General features: G+C 54.6%; 1 protein-coding gene across 1 annotated transcript; it reads right to left on the reverse strand.

The window, feature by feature from the left end:
- Positions 1 to 211: 211 nt before the first annotated feature.
- On the reverse strand, positions 212 to 1,143 carry ch25hl2 (cholesterol 25-hydroxylase like 2). Its single transcript, XM_078271910.1, is given in 2 exon segments — positions 212 to 298; positions 301 to 1,143. Coding segments are annotated over 2 exon segments (930 nt in total).

The raw sequence follows: 1,143 nt of genomic DNA on the forward strand, positions 1-1,143 counted from the left end.
GTAAAAGATAATTCTTCTCAACAACTTACCAGAGAGTCAAATGTTAGACTGATAATCAGCTCCTAAATGGTGAGAGAGCAGTGGAAGATGTCAAATAAAACGGGGGGAGTCAGTATAATAATATCAAAAAGACAGATGGTAGAGAAAGAAACTGGTTGGAAAAAAAACAAGGGTGTTAGAGTGAGTGCGGGTACAGAAGAGGCAGTTTGAGTCAAAAAGCGACTGAGTCAATGAGAGACGAATTCAAGCTCTTTGGTCTTTTGTCCCTTTCATCTCGTCTGGCTCCTCCACGGCAGCGTGGCTCGGGGGAGTTGGCACAGTGTGGGTGCCCCCGAGCCAGTCCCAGTGAGAGAAGAACGGGGCAAAGTTAGTGTTGGGCCGCTGGTGGTGAGCATCATGCTTGGGCGGACCACCCCACAGGCCAAAGGGCACCAGGTTGTGTATGGCCCACGGGAAGTCGTAGCCGCAGTGGTCCTCGGTGGAAATATAGATGTTGAAGACCATGAAGCCCCATGTTGTGAGGCAGTGGCACCTGAGCAGGATAGGGTCTATTGTAGCCCAAAATCCCAAGTTGAATAGCTCACATCCAGACAGGTACTGGGTGACAAGGCTGAAGGGCTGGTTGTACTGGTGGTGCACAGCGTGGACCGTGCGGTACAGCCACGGTATCCGGTGGTGCAGCAGGTGCCACATGTAATACTGGAAGTCAAAGACCAGCGTGCAGCCCAGGATGCCCAGAAAGAAGCTCCGGAGAGTGGGTGCCTCACAGGGCAATGGGCTGGGCGGCCTCCACAGCCACTGCGCCACCGCAGCGGGAAAGATGTACAGCAGATGGTTGTAGATGGTGACTCCCAGCGTATCCCAGATGTTGGGCCAGGTGACGGCTCTGTGAGGATGGAGTCTGTAGCGGTTAATACAGGGCCAGGTGGGAGCCAGCAGGTCAAGCAGCGTGTAAAGACCAACCACGAAGAAGTAGGTGGTGACGGAGAGCACCACGGGGCACAGAGGGCTTCTCAGGAGGTCGTGGTGGTTCTGGTGGAGGTAGTCCCAGATGGGCTGCAGGACCAAGCCCTGGGACTGGCCCCCGGTCATGTCCCCATCCGACACACAGGATAAAGTTCCACGTAACCTGCCTGTGCTCAT

This window comes from Sander vitreus, chromosome 16 (assembly GCF_031162955.1).
Source record: "Sander vitreus isolate 19-12246 chromosome 16, sanVit1, whole genome shotgun sequence".
Lineage (NCBI taxonomy): Eukaryota > Metazoa > Chordata > Actinopteri > Perciformes > Percidae > Sander > Sander vitreus.